At 50.0% G+C, this 20,175-nt stretch overlaps 2 protein-coding genes across 2 annotated transcripts in view; both read right to left on the bottom strand.

Moving 5' to 3' along the window:
- Nucleotides 1-3,522: 3,522 nt before the first annotated feature.
- LOC118715172 (transforming protein RhoA-like) lies at nucleotides 3,523-5,453 on the bottom strand. Its single transcript, XM_045579113.1, has one exon. The coding sequence runs from the start codon at nucleotides 4,824-4,826 to the stop codon at nucleotides 4,245-4,247; it is 582 nt and encodes a 193-aa protein (XP_045435069.1). The 5' UTR covers nucleotides 4,827-5,453; the 3' UTR covers nucleotides 3,523-4,244.
- Nucleotides 5,454-8,372: 2,919 nt separating this feature from the next.
- Nucleotides 8,373-20,175, bottom strand: part of LMCD1 (LIM and cysteine rich domains 1) — a 49,550-nt gene continuing 37,747 nt past the window's right edge. Inside the window, exons 5-6 of the mRNA XM_036430966.2 lie at nucleotides 10,187-10,402; nucleotides 8,373-9,033 (exon numbers count right to left, since the gene is read on the bottom strand). Coding sequence (XP_036286859.1) covers nucleotides 8,875-9,033; nucleotides 10,187-10,402 — 375 coding nt within the window. The 3' untranslated portion in view covers nucleotides 8,373-8,874. The remainder of the gene's footprint in view (nucleotides 9,034-10,186; nucleotides 10,403-20,175) is intronic.

The following is a 20,175-nucleotide window of genomic DNA, read 5'->3' as shown; positions in this document are numbered from 1 at the left end:
GTATGCCAGGGGTAGCACATTCACCGTGTGTGTGTGTGTGTGTGTGTGCATGTGTGTGTATAAATGTGTGTGTGCACATGTGTGTATTTGTCAAGAGGCTGAAATGTTCTCTGTGGGCAGGTCATATTTGAGCATTTATTAGAAGTTTTGAGTGACTAGGAAAGGTAGTTTGCTGATGGACTTAAAGCCGGGGCTTAGGGAACACTCATGTGCCAGGAGCTGTTCCAAACCTTTAAACATGCACAAATCCTCAGAACAACCCTGTGAGGCAAATGTTACTACTCTCCCCATGTTATAACGAAGAAGCCTGGGAACAAAGCCACGTGTCTTCTCTAAGGCGGCACAGAAGCGTCAGGATGAGAACGGAGACATTTGGCTCCAAGGCCCACGCTGTCCGTGACAGCACTGCCCTGCGAGGCACGTGGGGCCTATTTGGCGAGTGACTGGGAGAGATAAGATGGCTCAAGTTATTTGCAAAGAGGCTGGGACTGTCTCAGGAAGGAGCACAAGCTGGGATTCTGCTTGGGGCATAGTAGGTGCTGAGTAAATGCATGCGGAATGAATGAGTAAAAGGATGAACTAGTTAGTGAGCAAGTTTCCAGTTGTCTGACATAGTATAGTCTGGTCAAGGGCAAACTTGTCACAGAGTCAGTTAAAACTGAGCATTTGGAGGAATCACCCAGGGCTTCCTGGAGGAGGTGGCAGAAGGATGGCCTTTCAGATGGGAACAAACGCCAAAAGCCCATTGTTTGCAAACTCCTGTCCAGGCAATCACAGACGCCTCTCCTGCAGAGGGGGACCACACAGGCGATGCACCGAGCTGACAGACACCTTCCTGTCTGGCCGGGACTTTGGCGGGAGCATGTTCTTCCATCTACTCTGGCACCATGTGGTCCCTGGTGCTGGCCAAGGATGCCCACCTGTCTGCTCCCACTGCCCCTCCCCGTACCAGCGGAAGGTGAACGCCACAGTGCTCCCTTTCAACCGAAGCACAGGCCATTCCCTTGTAGGGCCAAGGCTGGCCACCTTTTGCCGCAATATTTCATAATTTATATATTTGATTAAGTAGCGGAACCCAAGCCAGCAGCCTGCATAATCTTAGCCTATTGGGATCATTTGCTGCTTGTGTCACTCTTCTATTTTAAAACTTTCCATATTTGCACGCGTGGAAGTACATCCCTTCCATTTATTACATTTTTCCCATAAAAACAGTTTAGTAAGTCTCCATCACCATCCATAAAATTAAGCAGAGGAGGCCACCAAAAGACCTTGTAGACATTTCCTTTAGGGAATACCATTTTATTTAGGCCGCCTTTAAAAACATTAGCCTTTCCTTGCCAGTAATTAAAAAAATATATATCAAGACAAATACGATTTTTAGTGGCACGATAATTACCATATTTTTCGGACTATAAGACGCTCCGGACCATAAGACGCACCAGTTTTTAGAGAAGGGAAATGAAGAAAAAAAGATTCTGAAACAAATAGTGTCCTAAAATATTTTATGTGCATTAAAACCCAACATCACAGTCATAAACACATGTAATCAACCCTGTAAAGTAAACAGCAGCATTCAGAACCATTTTAGAGCCGGGCAAGCACACAGAGACCACACAGAGCCGGGCAAGTAAAAAAACTTTTTTTTTAAAAAGTATATGTGTAGGCTATATTTGGACCATAAGACGCAGGGACTTTTTCCCCCCACTTATGGTCCGAAAAATACGGTACTTCAGGAGGAGCTTTGTGACTTGGCTTCCATCCTTGCTCTTTGCTCCGCCCTTCCCGGCCTCCCAGGTGCCTCCATTCCCCAATCCTGGGAGTCTTAGTCCCGTAGGTTCCGTGGGTTCGTTTTCTTCCAGTTTCTCTGACCACCACTTTCCTGTGCATTGTACCAATCATCCCTCTCTTCAGAGACCTGAGCCAGCTCCGCTTTGCCTAGAAGACTTCTCTTTGCTACCTCCAGCTCTCACAAGCCTGCTTTCCACAAGGGGCTTGTTTCATCCAATTCGGGAGTGACTGCCTTTTTCGAATCCTTTCTCCTCCCCATCAAGTCAGCTGGTTGGCACCATGATCAAGGCCAATCTCAGTACCCTGGCCATCTAGGTGCAGTGATTGGTCAAAAGAAAGGCACGTGACCCACATTGGGCCAACCAGGGTCGTTCCCTGAAAGCCCCAGGAGGAGAGACTTCCCGCTAATTGGGGTCACTGGCTCCCGGGGCCAAAGGGATCCTCCCTGCTGTGGAGGCCTCGTCTCCTGCCACCTGGGTGAACTGCCAGAGGGTGGAGCCGCCGTGGAGGAAAACAGAGGGGAGAGCTGGAGAAAGGAATGAACTTCATCATTTGAACCGCTGGATCTAGTTGTTCCTGAAGTTAGCCATTCTCTTGAACTTTCTGACCAGAAAGTAGATTCTAGAATATGGATTCCCTCTAATTGGGGCACAGGGGCGGGGGGGGGGGGGGGGAGGAATGGGAGGGGGTAAGTGTTAAACTGGTTTGAATTGGATTTCCTTCACAAGAGAGGCCTGGATAACAGTTCTTCTGTTTGCAGTCCAAATCCCTTCTGTTGTTTAAGAGCCAACCTTGTCCCAGACTCAGAACAGAAGAACATTTTATGCCGGAGCCTGCATGCTTTATCATCACAGAATAGAGGACTCAAACAAAGAAATCATTCTGCTTCACACGAGGAGAATCTGACTGGATGCAAACAGCAGCTGCGATCAAAGGGCGAGCCTCTTATCTTCCTCCCTCGGCGGCGGCCACGCCAGCACTGGCTTGTCAATGGCTGAGACGTGTCAGCCGCCAGCACAGATGCCCTCGCAGTCCTGTCTTTCATGTAACATTCTCCTGTTCGAAGCCAAACATTTGGAGCCGAAGTCTGATAACGCAGTGAGTCAGTGCTCATGGCACTGTCGTCTGCATCACCATGGGACAGACTTGATTAAAAACCCAAATCAATCACGGAGTAGCATGGCCTCAGAAATGTGTGAGTCACACGAGCTGAAACGTGACACTTCTTGGGGACCAGTCGCATTGTCTTTGGCTACAATGACCAAGACCCCCACTGATGGGGAACCATCTGATACAGAAGTTTGTCAGACAAAGTGGAAGTCGATCACCCTGCATTAAAGAATAAAGAAATAATTCTCGTGTAAGAAGCCTAGAGCCGAGGTTACTGGCTAGAGGACATGACCAGGCACCTACGCTCTGTTTCACTCTCAGCCCCATAATCCTGTGACTGGCTTGGTTCCTGTGTCTCCTCACAGTTCTAAGGCGGCACCAGGAGTTTCAATCCAACAGCCCCGGCTTCAGATGAGGGAACTCCCAGATTCCAACGCGGGGCTAAAGAAAATACAACATGAGCAGGGCATTTCTCTCTCTTCCTTCCTTCCTTCCTTCCTTCCTTCCTTCCTTCCTTCCTTCCTTCCTTCCTTCCTTTCTTTCTTTCTTTCTTTCTTTCTTTCTTTCTTTCTTTCTTTCTTTCTTCCTTTTCTTTCTTTCTTTCTTTCTTTCTTTTTTTTTAAATGAATTTTCCATCTGACTTTATTTTCCAATACACTTCCTTTAAAAAAAACAAAAAAAACAAACAAACCACAATACACTTTCTGTGGGGGTGACAGATATCAGTATTAGGAAATCCAATTATACAAAAAGTACTACATCTAGTTTGGAGTAGATATATTTATTTATTTTTGGTAACACACATTAAGTGGCACTAATTGCACAGTAACTATAAGGTAACGAACACGGAGCCACAGAACTGTGACGTGGCCACAGCTGCATGAACTTGGCCTCTCTGGCTGAGCGCGTTTTAAAAAAAACTGGATGCCCGCTCCAGAGGCCCCACAGCGCATCTGCTCAGGAGGAAAGCTCTGAAGTGGCAGCTCACCGGAGTACCTTGCAGCTGACAGATGACAGGCAAGGCATGTCGGTTAGGAAGCAGTGACAGCCTAACTCACAAGGGTTACCGTTTCTCCTTCTAGAAAGAAGCAAAGAAGTTAAGGAATTCCTTGAATCAGTGCCTGGTGTGTCAGGTGGGCGTGCAGAGGAGGGCTGTTAGAGAGCTGTCAGGGACAGGCGGGCTGGATCCTCACTAATCATGGTTGGCTTCTAAATGCTGGTGGCAAGGTGACTTGTGATTTGCAATCTCCGTTGAGATATAGGTAACGGAAAAGGCCAGGAGTCACACAGAGGACTAAAGAGCAGCACTTCCAAACGAACTGCGGGAAGCTGTGCCTGCAAGCCGCTCACAAAAGAAGGCACCCGAACCTTTTCTTCCCACGCCTGGCTTGCAGAGCGGCCCTCGTGGCCATCTCGAAAACCTCCCGCACGCCGTCCTTGGTCTTGGCCGAGCACTCCACGTAAGCAAAAGCGCCGATCCTGTGCGCCATCTCCCTGCCTTCCTCCGGCCTCACCGGCTCCTGCTTCATCCTGGCCAGCTCCCGCCGCGCGCGCTTGTCGGTGCGGATGTCCTTCTTGTTCCCTACCAGGACGATGGGCACCTTGGGGCAGAAGTGCTTGACCTCCGGGGCCCACTTCTCCTGGATGTTCTCCAGGCTGTCGCGGCTGTCGGCGGAGAAGCACATGAGGATGACGTCCGTGTCCGGGTAGGAGAGGGGCCGCAGGCGGTCGTAGTCCTCCTGGCCGGCCGTGTCCCACAGCGCCAGCGCCACCCGCCGCCCGTCCACCTCCACGTCCGCCACGTAGTTCTCGAACACCATGGGGATGTACACGTCCGGGAACAGGTCCTTGCTGAAGACGAGCAGCAGGCAAGTCTTGCCGCAGGCTCCATCGCCCACGATCACCAGCTTCTTCTGGATGGCGGCCATGGCTTACCAAAGGGCTGCCGGGCCCGCGCGCGGTGGGGGGCACGAGTTCTGCAAAGGGCCGTGACCTTCTCAGAGGAAGGGAGATGCTCTGACTCCGGCCTCTCTGCACCGATGACCCCGGTCCACTTGGGTCTAGGGCGAGCGGCTAAGGGGGCAGCGGGCTAACGGACTGGCGGGAGGTGGGCAGGGAGCGTGAGCGCGTGCACGGGGGTGGGGGGCGCAGGGCAGGCGGGGAGCAACGTGCGCGCCCCCGAGTGTCTGTGTCCCTCGGACTCCTAGCCGGGCGTTTCTTATGGAGACAGAATGTAAATTTGTATTTAAAGAATGGCGGGGCCCTGGCCAGCGTGGCTCAGTGGATAGAGCATTGATCGACCTGTGGGCTGCAAGGTCTTGGGTTTGATTCCGGTCAAGGGCACATGCCTGGGTTGCGGGGCTCGATCCCCAGTAGGAGGTGTGCAGGAGGCAGCCGATCATGGTTCTCTCTCCTCATGGATGTTTCTCTCCCTCTCTTAAGTCAATACATTGAAAAGAAAGAACGAGCTGAGGCCGGTTTGACTCAGTGGATAGAGCATCAGCCTGTGGACTGAAGGGTCCGGGTTCGGTTCGGTTTAGGGCATGTGCCTTGGTTGCGGGCATGTCCCCAGTAGGGGGTGTGCACGAGGCAGCTGATTGATGATTCTCTCTCACACCGATGATCCTCTCTGTCCCTCTCCCTTCCTCTCTGTAAAAAAAAAAATCAATAAAAAATAACAAAAAAGAATAATAGGGCCCTGGCCAGCGTGGCTCAGTAGATAGAGCATCGATCGATCTGCAGACTGCAAGGTTGCGGGTTTGATTCCGGTCAAGGGCACATGCCTGGGTTGTGGGGCTCCATCCCCAGTAGGAGGTGTGCAGGAGGCAGCTGATCATGGTTCTCTCTCATCATGGATGTTTCTATCTCTCTCCCTCTCTTAAATCGATAAAAATGTATTGAAAAGAAAGAACGAGCTATTGTCTGTTATATAAAAAAAAGAAAAAAGAAAAAAGAAGGATGGGGACATGCCAGAGAGACAGAGCCAACTTGAAGGAGTTTTCTTTGGCCAAATTTGGAACAATGTGAGCATCAAAATAAATAATGATAGCGACAGATGGTAAACAGTTGGATGAAAAAGACATCTGTAACTCCAAACTGATATAAATGTGTAAATAAATCAGGAGAATAAGCTTATTCGGGAAGGCAGGAGCATGCTCTGGGTGGGGTCTGTGTGGGCCACCCACCAGCGTGTGGACAGAACCCACTAGGCATCGTGCTGGGCTCCAGCAGAGGAGAGATGGGGCAATGGGTAACCTTCCTGTCTAGCTGTCACCAACCCCTGCTTACAGCTCTCTGAAGGCTCCCCATTGCTTCTCGAACAGAGACCAGCCTTTCCTGTCACCCCCAAAGCTGGAGCCCTCTGAGGCCTCAGTGCCAATCTAGTCCCCTGTCACCCTCTGTGCTCCTGCTACAGCAGTCTTCTCTCAGCCCCAAGCAAGGGCCATGCTCACCACTGTATCTCTAAAACCAGGTGCAGTGCCCGGCCAGTGTGGCTCAGTAGTTGAGCATCGACCCATGAACCAGGAGGTCCCCAGTTCCGATTCTCAGTCAGAGCATATGCCCGGGTTGAAGGCTCCATCCCTTGTAGGGGGTGTGCAGGAGGCAGCCGATCCATGATTCTCTCTCCTCATGGATGTTTCTCTCTCTCTCTCTCTCTCTTTCTCTCTCTCTCTCTCTCCCTTCCTCTCTGAAATCAATAAAAATATAAAAAAAAATAAAAATAAATAAAAGCAGTTAATAGTATTGAATAAACTGGTGCCGCTTTAGCCCCAGGGCCTTTGCACATGCTGTCCTCATATCCATCTGTAACTGTCCCTTTCCTCTTTGCCTACTCAGGTGTACTCACTCTTTACCAGTTCTAAGTGTCACTTTTCTAAGAGCATATCTGACATCCGTGACTAGGTCCAATATCTTTCATATCCTTTATAGCAACATAGCAACATGTACCTCAGCTTTACAGCATCCATAGTAGATGTAGTTTCACATTGACTGTGGGATATTTGCCCAGACTTTCCCCCGTAGACTGTAAAATCCAGTGTTGTTTTTTGTTTGTTTATTTGTTTATTATACCTGTGTACCCACTATAGGAATTGGAATGCTGTATTATTCACTGAAGATTTGTGAAATGAATGAATGAGTGAGTAGATGAATGAATATCCCATTGATGCTTCTGGGAAGTGACTGAGAAGCAGCTTATACTTGAGAAGCACCTCTTAGGACAGGTAGAATTGGACAGAAGGAACTGGTCTTCATGTAACCAGCTCAGAGCTAGCAGAAGCATGGGAGGGGAGGGGAGGAGAGAGGGTGGGAGCTTGATCAAAGGGAGTTTCCGGATGTGTCAAAGAAATAGGCAAAGAGAAATCTAGAGAAATTATGGGTCATAAGACCAGAAAGACAAGCCAAGTTTTGGGATGATTCAAACGTCAGGGTGAGTACTTGGTTCTTAACTTGAGAGGCGGCGGGGAGCCAGGAGAGTGGGCAAGGATGGCACTCACATCTCCTCCCCGAGGAGACATGCGAAAAGGCAGGAAACCGAGTCTGGCTGCAGAGGAGGCGGCAGCAAACGCCAGCTCAGGAGGGTACTGCCGTAGCTTTGACCAAACTTGCAAAGCATATGAAGTGGGGACTGCAGATAGATAGCCAGAGCGAAATCTGGTGATAAAATTCAGGAGACTTGGCAACAGAGGGGAAGTTTAAGAAAGAAGGAAGGTCTGGAGACAGGATTGGGAGTCCTAAGGCTCGTGCCTTTCCATGCCTTGTATCTGCAGCAGAAAAAGATGCCTTTTCTGCCAAAACTGGTTTGGCTCAGTGGATAGAGCGTCGGTCTGCGGACTGAAGGGTCCTGGGTTCGATTCCGGTCAAGGGCATGTACCTTGGTTGCAGGCACATTCCCAGTTAGGGGGTGTGCAAGAGGCAGCTGATCGATGATTCTCTCTCATTGATGTTTTTAACTCTCTATCCCTCTCTCTTCCTCTCTGTAAAAAAATCAATTAAAAAAAATATATATATATGATGCCTTTTCTTAGAAACGGTGGGAGAGAAATTAACTTGGAAGCAGCACATGCTCAGAGAGGTCATAAAAAGAGAAAAACGCACTCCAACACCTAGCGTATCTGCCCATTCAATGTTCAGTTGGCAGGGTCTGTCCACACACGTCACCGTGTGCCATGGCCGTGTTTGGCGGCTCCCCAACTCTCAACCTGGTCGTACACCCAGAGGGACCCCCATTACCTGCTGGGCTCTGAGGCAGGAAGTGGGGTCCCTTCTCTTCAAGCAGCTCATCGTCCCCAGGAGGCTGCTTGTTGCGACACCATGAAACATAACACACGTTTCCATCCGGGATCTGGGGAAACCCGGCCAAGAGGGGCACCCGCACTTCCAGAGCCTGTGCCAGCACCAGCATCCTGGGAACGGGCTAAACGGGTGCCAGGAAACAACGGCCTTCGTGTCAATAACTGGAGAAGGGCATGTGCGGACTGCATACAATGTTTATTGCTGTGTTTATCATGCCGAAACGGTTTTTATTTAAAATTCAGATTCCATTGGGGAGGAGGCAACAAACGATCGATCGATCGTTGGGATCCCAGCCTGCTCCCGGGGTCACGAAAAAGCACGCGCACTCTACAGCTACGCGGTTCCATCACTCAGCACTGCATTCTGGGAAACTCCTCCCGGAGGCCCCGTGCGGGATGCCAGCTGAGTCTCTAGTGGGTAGCTGGGACACAACAGCCACCAAGACAAAGGAAAACTCCGTCCTAAGACTTCTCAGGTCATTTCTGGCTTTGAAAACTATCGACCCTCAAGGACCCACCTCCACCCAACCTGGAATATATGCGCGTATATATTCTCTCAGAAAACAACGTCGCGGGTTTTGTTGCCGGCTGGCTGTCACATCAGGCCGTAGGAGGGCCTCCCCACACCCGGCTTTCCTTCTCCGTGGGCGCCGGCGGGTCCCGGCCGCGGACGGGCAGCCCCTCAGGAGCGCCGGGACTTGCTGCACGTGGGGCACAGGAGCTGGCCCTTGGTGACGATGTACGCCCGGCCGCTCAGCTGCTGCTCGCAGCCCTCGCAGACGAAGTGCTTGCGGTGCCAGGCCAGGTCCTCCACGCGCTGGTAGTCCTCGGAGAATATTATCTGGGAGGAGAACAAAGGAAACGAGCCTGCTAGAGACAGAGTGTTAAGGGCGGGTTGGAGGACAGTGGGTCAGCCTATGCTTGACTTTGTTTTGACCTTGGCCTGCCTCCATGGAGAAGTCGGACACCAGTCTGAGGCACTGAGTACAGTGTTTGGTGCAAGTGACGGTGGCATCGTAGGTTCTCGATGTAAAGAAAAGTCCTCCAGCCGAAACCGGTTTGGCTCAGTGGATAGAGCATCGGCCTGCGGACTGAAAGGACCTAGGTTTGATTCCGGTCAAGGGCATGTACATTGGTTGCAGGCACATCCCCAGTAGGGGGTGTGCAAGAGGCAGCTGATCCATTATTCTCTCTCATTGATGTTTCTAACTCTCTTATCCCTCTCTCTTCCTCTCTAAAAAAATCAATAAAATATATTAAAAAAAAAAAAAAAAGAAAAAGTCCTCCACCATCCATAGGTTTTTCTTGTCTAGTCTCTAGAACGTTCTAAGACAATATTAACTACCCTGGTGCGGACAGCCTAACCATAAAGGTAGTGTTTCCTGTCGCCATCGGCATGCAGACAGTAGTCACAGTTGTCATTATTAACATACCTTAGAGTTCCTCTAGCCTTGACCTATACTGGAGCATCGAACCCCTCTCATAGCACCTCTAGCTACTGTATTATAGTACATTAATGTTGTGTTATTACATCACATTATACTCTTTTACCCTAAGACTAACAGCAGCTCTCACTGATTAGTTCCGTGGCCAGGCCCATGTCAAGCATCTTCGTTCAGTATCTCACGTTCCTTCATAGCAACATGGCCTGGGCACTGTTATCCTGCCCATTGTATAAGTGAGAAAACTGAGGCACAGGAGCTGGGCAACCACACAAGCAATAGATGCGGAGCCAGGTACCTGCCTCCCGTTACACCCTACCAGCTACTAAGGGCCAAGGCCAAGGCTGGACAGACACTCCGCATTTGACCCATCCCAGCAACCCTAGGGGTGCAAAGGGATGCTGGCCCCATTTTCCAGATGCCAAATGGGGAGAGAGCAGGGAGTGCAACCTGAGCCTCAGTTTTCCTCTCTGCGGGTCACATCCTCAGGGAAGCCACACGCTCCTAGGCCTCCGGGTCCTCCCCCGCCATTGCAGCCACGCGGGCTCTCACCTCATCGCAGCCGGAGCAGCGGGGCCGCACGCTCTCGCAGTAGTGGCGGCCGCACCAGGGTGCCCCGTTTTTCCAAAAGTAGATGAGGTCCACCAGCGGCTCGGAGCACTTGGCGCACACGAAGCAGGCGGGATGCCACTGCTTGTCGTAGCCGGCCCTGTCCGAGTAGACCACGGGGCTGTCGGCAGGTGCCACGCCCTTGCAGAGCTCACAGACCTGGAGAGAGGGGGGACCCGGAAAACACAAGGTAGTCAGGAGAGCAAAGTGACACAGGGGACAGCTTCAACTCCAGCCTCCTTCCTTCCTGGGTGACCTCGGGCAAGTTACTGTCGTTCCTCAGTTTTCTCCTCTGCAAAGTGGGTTAACAGTGCCCACTTAGGAGGTTGGTGTGAGGACCAAATAGAATACTTGTTTAGCACAGTAACTCTCAACCTTTCTGTTCTCAGGACGCTTTACACTCTTAAAAAAGAGTATAAAATAACTTTTTGTTCATAGAGTGATAGTTATTGATATTTACCATCAGAGAAATGAAAACTGAGGAAAAAATTAAATAATTACATATTAATCCATTAGACAATAAACCAGTATGTTCACATAAATATTTGTAATTAAAAATCATCCTGCCAAAACCAGTTTGGCTCAGTGGATAGACTGTACATGTGTCAAACACAAGGCCCGCGGGCCAAATCCGTCCCGCCAGGCCTTGCAATGTGGCCCGCACCACGCTCTCATCACTGCACTCCGCTGCGTTTCCATCACAATGACAGTTTATGACTGTTCAGTAAACCATTCGGCCCGCGATTTAGGCTGGATTTTAGATTTTGGCCCCTTCTCTGATTGAGTTCGACACCCCTAGGATAGAGTGTCGGCCTGCAGACTCAAGGGTCCCAGGTTCGATTCCGGTCAGGGGCATGTACCTCGGTTGCGGTACATCCCCAGTGGGGGGTGTGCAAGAGGCAGCTGATCAATGTTTCTCTCATGGATGTTTCTAACTCTCTATCCCTCTCTCTTCCTCTCTGTAAAAAGTCAATAAAATATATATTTTAAAAAATCATCCTATTTTTCAAAACAGAAAAGTTTAGTGAGAAGAGTGGCCTGCTCTACAGTGTTGCAAATTCCTTTGATGCCTGGCCTCTGGGTTCTGAACGCCGGCTGCCTTCCCTTCTCCTGTTTTGCATGATGTTGTTTTCTTTGAACTCCATGAAGAAAGTCTGGCCGCATGCTGATAGGAAGCTGGGAAAGGGAGGGTGTTTTAATCACCTTCCCAGAAAACTGGATACAGTTTTCTTTGATTCTACATTAAAATTCGAGTGGTAGTTTCCCACAAGTCAGTTACTGTGGGGTTTGAAAGCATCTCAGCCAGCCTTTCATCCCGTTACGTGAAAACCCACTGGCCCACCTCGTACATGGAATGGATCTTTGCCCACGTTTGATGATTTCTTAATACGCTTTAAATTTTAGGATGATTTTAGATTTAAAGAAAAGTTGTGACACATATGAATAGCTTACATTAATTTGGTATATTTGTCATGATTAATTAATAATACAAATGTGATTATTAACTGAAGTCCAAACTTTAAGTTTCTATTGTTTAAGCTACCTGGTCTGTGGGAGTCTTAGCTTTTGCCTAATGTCCTGTTCCTGTCCCAGGACCCCCTGTGGGACCCCACATTGTATGTAGTCGTCCCATCTCCTTAGGCCCCTCCTGGCTGTGCCCGTTTCTCATGCTTTCTTTGTTTTCGATGACAGTTTGGAGCAGCGCTGCACAGTAGGGGTTTGTCTGATGTTCTCATTAAATGGGGAGGAAAACCACCGAGGTAAATTGCCAGCCTCATCACATCCTACCCAGAGTATATACTCGATCCCTAAGACCCTTTGAGTCATTTTGGAGTTACCTCCTGCCTCTCAAAACTCTGATAATGATGATGATGATGACGATGGTGGTGGTGGGGCTAGCATTTCCTTAGGGCAGGTCTGGGTTCAGCACGGTGCTCAAGATCTCGCATTATTACTAATACCTCTTACAGAAACCCCAGAGAATTGTTGCTCCTCTTAGAGCACTCTTCCTTTTAGGGAATTCATTATTTCCCCCCAAGATATGGCAAAGCTGAGGTTCAGAGAGATTCAGCGACTGCTCAGCTATGTCCAGCTGATAGGAGACAGGGCTGGGATTTGAACACTTGTCTCAAGCTGAGGTTTGTTCTGCTACATGTTGATCAGGCATTGACAAACTGTGGCTGTGGCCAAACCTGACCATGGCTTACTCTGGTAGGCTAGAGAAGAATGGGTTTATGTTTCAGCTCCAATTCAGTGAAATGTTTCCTCAAAAAAAAAATTTTTTTTTTCTCACTAGCAGATGTGTGTTATGCACTAAATTGTGTCTCTACTACATTTCTATGTTGAATTCACATGCTGAAGCCCTAACCCCAGGGTGATTGTGTTTGGACATAGGACCTTTAAGGAGGTACCTAAGGTTGAATTAGATCGTAAAGGTAGGACCCTAATCAGGACTGGCGTCCTTGTAAGAGGAGAGACCAGAGATGAGCAACTTCTCTCTCTCCTCCTGATTATTACAGGGGAAAGACCATCCAAAATCCAGGAAGAGGTCTCACCAGAAACCAACCCTGCTGGCACCTTGGTCTTGGACTTCCAGCCTCTAGAACAGTAAGAAAATACATGTCTGTTGTTTAAGCCACCTGCTCTGTGCTATTCCCAGTTCCCTGTAATGATACTCTGAACTGACTAATCCAGGGGTCCTCAAACTTTTTAAAGTGGGGGCCAGATCACGGTCCCTCAGAGAGCTGGAAGGCCGGACTATATGAACTACTAATTCCTACTGTAATACCTCGGCTGCGCTCACTGCCCAAAAAACCTGGCGGGCCGGATCAGACTCCTCTGCAGGCCGCATGTGGCCCACGGGCCGTAGTTTGAAGACGCCTGGACTATTATAAAAACATGTGCTTAGTTATAATGTTGTACAGTTGACCCTCATACATGGGGGTTGAGGGCACCAACACTCCATACAGTAGAACATCAGCATATAACTTAAAATGGTCCTCTGTGTATTTGGATCCCCAACCATGGATTGAAAATACAGTCGACCCTTGAGTAACATGGTTTTAAACTGAAAGGGACCCAAACAGTTGAAACCTGTGTCATTGAAGGATCAACTGTATTTTGAATTACAAATATTTAAAGAATGGTAGAGATTGGTTTTTCTCTCTTGTTACATAAAGTGTCCACATGACATCGTTGATTTGGGTCTTGGCTAAGGTGACCAGATGTCCCGCTTTTGATGGGACAGTCCCGATTTTTAACTAAAATTAAAAATTAAAATTAAAGTTAAAAATCGGGACTGTCCCGCCAAAAGTGGGGCATCTGGTCACCTTAATCTTGGCCCCCCCACCCCTGACACATTGGCAGCTGGGCCTTCTCCAGAAAACACTTGCTGACCGGGGCGTTGGGGGAGAGTCCATGCTACTGAGCACCAGTTCCCATGGGAGTGGTTATTGTTTTGCCCCACAGAGATGAGCAAGCATATGTGAAGAGCCTACACACTTAGTACCCTCCATTCAAATACTTGAATCACACACCACTGTCCTCCTGTGCCTGAAGGGGAAATGGAAATGAACTCGGTGGAACTGGGGAAAGAGAACCAAATGACAGGGTGTCCACGCGCCGCCCTGAGCACGGCCGGTGGATGAGCACCCAGGGAAGGAATGCTAACTGCTCCGACTCCCGCCGACGGCGCTGAGGACGTGCTGGGCTTGTGGTTTCGGTTCTGCCCAGAGGAATGAGTGGTGTGGCAGCCCCGTGCCACCGCACGCGACTCAGTCCCAGCTCCCAGCTCGCCAGGAGCCCACCAGGCGTCCGAACCAAAAGCGAGTGATGAGTCAGCATTCCTTTATTCTCACCATCTCTCCAGTGCAGCTGGGAAGGGTCAACTCTTTGGCAAGGGCTACTGAGTACCAAACGAGTTGTCTGTCTGTCTGTCTGGCTCTCTAAATTTCATGGAATGAAGTTTCCAGTCCTTTCCTCCCACAGAGGGACTGACTGTTGACCCAAGACAGGGGTTTGGATGTCACCCTGATGCATCAGCAGGGAGGGAGAGGGACACCGATGCACCTGGCTGGCCTCGGGGCACCCGAGGGGGAAATGGATGATACGTGGTCAGAAGAGCAGTTTGGGGGCGACCATGAGTGGCTCTGAATCCAGGTCATGGGTTGGGATTCACCCTGGAGGTCATGGGGAGCCGTTGCTGGTTCTTGAGGCGAGGAATGCCGTGCTGGTTTGCACTGTAGAGAGAGAATTCTGGTGGCAGCGTGGAGGAGGAGGGATTCGTGCTCACGAGCTTGGTCTCGGCTCCTCCACTGACTGACAGGCCTTTGTCAAGGGCCTCGCTGAGGTGTCTCCGGCGGGAGTCGGAGCAGTTAGCATTCCTTCCCTGGGTGCTCATCCACTGGCCGTGCTCAGGGCGGCGCGTGGACACCCTGTCATCTGGTTCTCTTTCCCCAGTTCCACCGAGTTCATTTCCATTTCCCCTTCAGGCACAGGAGGACAGTGGTGTGTGATTCAAGTATTTGAATGGAGGGTACTAAGTGTGTAGGCTCTTCACATATGCTTGCTCATCTCTGTGGGGCAAAACAATAACCACTCCCATGGGAACTGGTGCTCAGTAGCATGGACTCTCCCCCAATGCCCCAGTCAGCAAGTGTTTTCTGGAGAAGGCCCAGCTGCCAATGTGTCAGGGGTGGGGGGGCCAAGATTAAGGTGACCAGATGCCCCACTTTTGGCGGGACAGTCCCGATTTTTAACTTTAATTTTAATTTTTAATTTTAGTTAAAAATCGGGACTGTCCCGCCAAAAGTGGGACATCTGGTCACCTAGCCAAGACCCAAATCAATGATGTTATGTGGACACTTTATGTAACAAGAGAGAAAAACCAATCTCTACCATTCTTTAAATATTTGTAATTCAAAATACAGTTGATCCTTCAATGACACAGGTTTCAACTGTTTGGGTCCCTTTCAGTTTAAAACCATGTTACTCAAGGGTCGACAGGAGAACCACTGTCATAGAGCGTTTCCCAGCATCCCTGGCTCCTGGCCGCGTGGCTGACAGTAGCCAGCCCTTCTCAGTAGACAGCACCGCTGCCCTTGTATGAAAGTAAGACATCTGGGTAATGAGCCCTGTCAGCATGCTTCAGGAACCAGTTTACTTCTCCTTGATTCCGAGCTGTTTTCTATACCTCTTTCCCTGTCGTCTCCAAGGATGATGGAGCCGACTATCCTGACTGTCACCTGCTGGTCCCCCAGCCACCGGGGGCAGGCTGGCCTCCACGAGTCAGAATGCCTAGCCTGCTGGGGTCTGCAGTCCTGGCCCCACCTTCCTCTGGACAAACTTCTGTAACCTTTGATTCTGTGGTTTACAATCTTTAAAGCACAGGAGGTGGTTGGGAGGTGTGACCTGGGCAAGTTACCCAGCCTCTCTGTGCCTTAGTTTCTTCATCTGTCAAGTGAGGATACTACTCCTAACACTAACAACACCACAGGGCTGTTGCATGATGAAATGAGAACATGGTTAGTGGACTCCATGACAGTTCAGCATAATTAGCTAAGACCTCCTGTGACTCCCTGCCCCAGCCCCCCTGATAGATGAGAAAGCCAAGGCTCAGAGGAGTTAACACTTGCCCAAGGTGACAAAGACAGGCTGACGGCAGAGTCTGCATTGGGTTAGCGGGCTCAGGATTCCTTCTGAGCTATGTGTGTTTCACTGTCTGGCAGGACCTCAGATTCAGCTACAACCAGTGCCCGGCCTGGTGGGCCTGCTCTGATCTCGCTCCAACCCGACCGTCTGTAAGATAGTGACTCTCAGCCTGGAGTCTGTCCAGTCGCCCCCAGAGGGCTTGTTCACACAGCCCGCTGGGCCCCCGCCCAGAGAGTCTGAGTCGGTAGGTCTGGGATGGGACACAGTTCCCTGGGGATGCTGATATGGTCAGCAGACCATGGTTGGAGAACCACTGTCATAGAGCGTTTCAACATGACCTTATAAACAAATCCAGCAGAAATGGTATCACCAATTTTTGATTGGGGTACAGCGAAATCCAACTAGAATTCCCTGCCTGCTTATATTCTGGACTATTTTTAAGAAAGCCCGATGTGGTCATTCTTAAGCTACTTTGCCTATGAAGGAGATAGTGTGGTCAAGTAGGAGTCCTCTGGGACTATGTGGAAAAGCTTAGAGAAAAACATTTATGATTAGCATATCAGTTGGTTCTTACTCATACTCCCTGCTATCTAATATCAGAGTTTGTGCACTGGCCAGTGTGGTTCAGTGGGTTGGACATCATTCCATGCACCAAAAGGTTGCCTGTTGGATTCAAAAAGGTCAGAGCACATGCCCGGGTTTTGGGCTCGATTCTCAGTAGGGGGAGGTGCAGGAGGTAGCCAAACAATGTTCCATTCTCACTTTGATGCCCCCCCCACCCTCTTTTCATTCCTCTCCCTCTCTAAAAAAATAAAATAAAAGTCAGGGTATGCTCATGAGACCCTTGCCAATGTTTGCCATGCAGCTCAGTTAACAGACTAATCCCCCGGGGGGAGGACATGTGGCACAAACCCGTCACAGGTAGAACAAACGTGACGTTCTCCTTGTGCCATTGAAGGTTTGTCCTGTCCCTGTTCCGGTGACCAGCCTCTGAATGAAGAGGGTGTAGCTGAAAGAGTTTGAAAATCCTCTACTTTGGGCCTTTGTAACCTGCTTTGAGAAAGCTAAGGCACATTTTAGATCCACCTCAGCCACAAAGACACACCCCCCCCCGCCCGCCCCTCGCCGCAGGGTTGGGATCCCTCAAGTGTGTGAAAATGATGCTGCAAATTCTCGGGCCCTTTTCCAGCCAGTGGGGTGTCTTAAGTCCCTTCCTGTGAGTGTGGTCCCGCCTTCATGGCTTGCTTCTGTCCAATGGAAGAGGATCTCCTAGATGCCAGAGGAAGGTCAGAAAAGCCAACACAGCTTCCATGGGCTCCCACTGCCACTGCACACCCTCCGGCCCCGGGCAGGTGGGAGAGGTCCTGAGGGGGGACCCCGAGGAGACACACAGTAGCAATGGCTGGCCCGGCCCAGCTGCTCGTGTCTTCCCAGCACCAAGGCCAGACTGTGAGTCAGAGAAGCCCGGCCCTGGCCTGCGAGCTGCCCCCGCTGATGCCGCGGGGACAGCGATTAGCTCTCCCCACGGAGCCCTGCCCTCATTGCCAGCAGAGTTTATTGTTTTAAGCCTCTGCATCAGGGTGAGGAACGTCATGTGGTCTGGGCCTGCCAAGGCCTTTGGGATGAGTTCATTAAGTGTCTGATCAAATAGAGCGGGCTACTTCTTAAGTTGATCCATTTGTATGGCCCAAGAATGATGCTATAAATGCCCAAAGGCCCTTGGCAGGAAAGGGGTTCCCCTCCCCTGCTCTGCATCCTGGGAAGGTCTGATGGGTAGCTTTAGGTAATGGGACCATCAAATGTGGACACAAGGGATTTTTTAAGACTTCTCTCATGGATATAATCAAGACACAGAGTTTTAGGCAACAGCAGATTAAGGCCAGTGGCCAAGGGTTACCGGCCAAAGAACTGTCTCTAAGGACCGAGGCTCACTGGCCTTCAGAGAGGGGTCAGCAGATACGGAGAACCCTCCACAGCAGCGGTAATCTCCCTGTCAGGGTTGCCAGAGTCCTGTCCAATCCCGCGCTCTCCTCTGGACAGCTCTTATCCAAAGGCCTGCCCAGCCTGGACCCTGAGTGCCCTGTGAGGGCGCCATTACAATACCGTAAATATTAGCACAAGGCCTGGGCTCGCCTGGGAGCTTTCCAATACAAATGCTCCCCAGTTTATGTATAAACAGCATCTCCTCATTTCCTCTTATGGTGATTGCTCACCATCTTTGCTCTGCAGCCGAGTCAGTATTTATTTATTTTTCTCTCCTCTCCTCTCCTCTCCTCTCCTCTCCTCTCCTCTCCTCTCCTCTCCTCTCCTCTCCTCTCCTCTCCTCCTCTCCTCCCTCCCCTCCCTCCCCTCCCCTCCCTCCCCTCTCCTCTCTTCTTTTTTCCTTCCCTTCCCTTCCCTTTCCTTCTTTTCCCTTCCCTTCCCTTCCCTTCCCTTCCCTTCCCTTCCCTTCCCTTCCCTTCCCTTCCCTTCCCTTCCCTTCCCTTCCCTTCCCTTTCCTTCCCTTCCTTTTCCTTCCCTTTCATCCCCTTCCCTTCCCTTCCCTTCCCTTTCCCGGCTTCTGGTCATTTCTGGCATCCTTACGCTGCTGCATTCTGTTTCCCCATAACTGTCACCCTCCTGAGGCTTCTGCCCGGGCAGGACGGGCCGGCTGGGTGCCATGCTTAGGACCATGGCTTCTGGACTGAGATCTCTACCTCAGCTTCATCACTGCTCAGCCTTAGACAAGTCACTCCCTCATGGAGCCTCGCTTTCCCCTCTGAAGCAGTGGCAGGCCCTGCCCACGGGAAATGCCTTACATGTGAGGTCTCTGTGGTTGGCCACCCCTTGGCCTCACACATCCTTGGGACAGGGGGTTGAATATGGCGCACATTCCACACGTGCACTCTGGTCTCCGGGAAAAGTAGTTTCTATCCCTGAAGCTGTCCTGTGTGTTGATGGAGGCACTTCTAGCTGAGTGTCCCTGGCTGGTGGCTGGCAGAGGGGAAGAGGGGACCAGGAAGGCTCCGTAATGCTTCTCTTGTAAAGGAGGCCACGGGCTGGGCGTTCTCCAGCTTTGCTCACTAGTGTGTGGGCAACCACGGCCCTCCTGCCACAGGGGCTGCGGGCAGGAGAAGCCGTCCACAAGGTCATTGCTGGGCAGCCTCAGCATGGGGGTCCGGCACCCGAGTGCCTGGACTTTGGAGACTGTGCTGGGCATGGGACGAGAGTTCCAGTCTGACTTAACCACTCCCCAGCGAGGTCACTAGACAATTTTTTACCTACGTTTTCTCATGTTTCTTTTCGTACGTGATCCAGAGCAGGAAATGCATTGGATGGCGCGATGTAGTACACACATGTGCATATCACACCCTGAGACAAAAGGTTCCCAGAAAAATAGTTACCATCCCTGAAGCACTTCTGTGTTTTATTTTTTTTCAAAATAATTTAAAAAAATTTTTTGGTTATATTTACTAAATTGATTTACTATCCTCTGACAGATTGTGACCTGGAGTTTGAAAACACTAACTTGGCTAAGAACTTCTCTTAATATCTTAGTCTTCATAAAGGAGGGGGTCATATACTTTGTAGGATAATTCTTAGGATTAAATAAAATAACGATGTGACATCCTGGCTCTGGGCCTAGCACAACCTAGGTGGTTGATGACATCAACATCATCATCCTCATTTTCCATTAACCTATAATTGCAAAATAAAATCAGATAAAGCCAAAGTAATTAATAAAAAAAACCTTTTTTTGTTTTTTTGTTTTTTTGTTTTTTTTTGTTTCTTCGAGTTCTGGGATAACAAACTACCTCCATGGGCCAAACCTAGCCCACTGCTCATGTCTACAAATAAAGTTTTATTGGAACACAACAGTGTCATCAGTTTTGACACTGTCTGTGGCTGCATTAGTGCTACAAAGACAGGCAAGTAGATGTGCCTGAGACCGTGTGCCTGCAGAGTCTGAAATATTGCCTCTCTTTCTTTAACAGAAAGGGCTTGCCAAGCCCTCTTTCAGTCAATGGAATCTTATGCGGTCAGCCTCAGAAAAGAAATGCTTGTGAAGCCTGTGTGGCAACATGGAAAAGTATTTACAAGTATAAAAAGTGGCATCCAGGGAATTTTCTGTGAAAAAAATAACTCCTTTACTGTTATTAAAATATTTCCGTCACAAGGAAGGAGAGAGGCAGATGTTGAGGAGCCTGGTAATCATGGTGATTTTTCGGGGCTGCTTCTCTGGGCCTGGGGTCCTCCTGTCCTCCAGCTCAGATGGGCACAAGGTGGGCGGTTGGGGTGGGGCG

The sequence above is a fragment of the Pipistrellus kuhlii genome, unplaced genomic scaffold (genome assembly GCF_014108245.1).
Source record: "Pipistrellus kuhlii isolate mPipKuh1 unplaced genomic scaffold, mPipKuh1.p scaffold_m20_p_11, whole genome shotgun sequence".
Lineage (NCBI taxonomy): Eukaryota > Metazoa > Chordata > Mammalia > Chiroptera > Vespertilionidae > Pipistrellus > Pipistrellus kuhlii.
The sequence above is the reverse complement of the archived record's forward strand: the minus strand, read 5'-3'. Positions and strand labels throughout refer to the sequence as shown.